The sequence below is a fragment of the Cynoglossus semilaevis genome, chromosome 1, assembly GCF_000523025.1.
Source record: "Cynoglossus semilaevis isolate Cse_v1.0 chromosome 1, Cse_v1.0, whole genome shotgun sequence".
Lineage (NCBI taxonomy): Eukaryota > Metazoa > Chordata > Actinopteri > Pleuronectiformes > Cynoglossidae > Cynoglossus > Cynoglossus semilaevis.
Genome location: NC_024307.1, coordinates 1,530,230 through 1,531,095, shown reverse-complemented (window position 1 = coordinate 1,531,095; position 866 = coordinate 1,530,230). Strand labels below are relative to the sequence as shown.

General features: G+C 40.6%; 1 protein-coding gene across 1 annotated transcript in view; it reads right to left on the bottom strand.

The window, feature by feature from the left end:
• Positions 1 to 2: 2 nt before the first annotated feature.
• The window catches only part of rab3gap2 (RAB3 GTPase activating protein subunit 2 (non-catalytic)), a gene marked incomplete at its 3' end in the record, with an annotated part of 36,607 nt that continues 35,743 nt past the window's right edge, over positions 3 to 866 (bottom strand). The window contains exon 35 of the mRNA XM_025058414.1: positions 3 to 149. Coding sequence (XP_024914182.1) covers positions 3 to 149 — 147 coding nt within the window. The remainder of the gene's footprint in view (positions 150 to 866) is intronic.

Below are 866 nucleotides of genomic sequence, written 5' to 3'. Positions count from 1 at the left end.
CCCTCAGTGGTCAGCGCCTCCACAGCCTCCAGGAGGTGCAGAGCCAGACTGTACTGGGCGTGGTTCTCCGGCAGGATCTCGATGACCCGGCTCACCAGGCGACTGCTTTGGACCAGTGGAACCAGAGGACACCGCAGCTCACTGGGATCCTGGCACAAATATACACAAATACACAGTATTACTGCAAATAAATACTATTTAAATGAAGCAACGATGCAGATCTTGGAGCTGAGTTTCCTCTAAAAGATGTTTTTTTTTAAAAATGTATTCCTAAAAAATGATCTTATGGTTGATTATCTGATGCAGTAGTACCCTGACTGTCCAGTAGGGTTAGGGTTTTTAAATAAGACTGCAAGAAGATGTTGATACACTGAAATACCAGCTACTGTACCTGGAATACCAGTTTACCAAGTTACCAAGACTGTCCTCCTGATACCAGGAAACATCCAGTTACCAGTGGTCAACACAGCTCCATTTCTCCACTGGACACCGTGTGGCGCTGTCTCCCTCTCTGGTTATTTTACCCGTTTTTATAACAATAATATAAAATGTTTTCTTAATTATTACTATTTGATATGATCAATATGTTTGTTTATATTTGTGATTTTGATGTTTAGATGGAGGTTAATTAAATTAATTAATAGTATTTAATTGGTTTGTAGTTATTTTTAATGGAGAAAAATCAATCTAGATACGAGTGGTGTTGATGTACAGATTAGACTGAAGTGTCTCCTGATCCCAGATCAATGTCCTCAGTCATTGATCAGTTCTTGATTTTTTCCAATATTCCTGGTGTTGGTTCATGTTCAGAGTCTGAGACTAGGATCACACTGGGGGGGGCAGAGTCTGAGACTAGGATCACACTG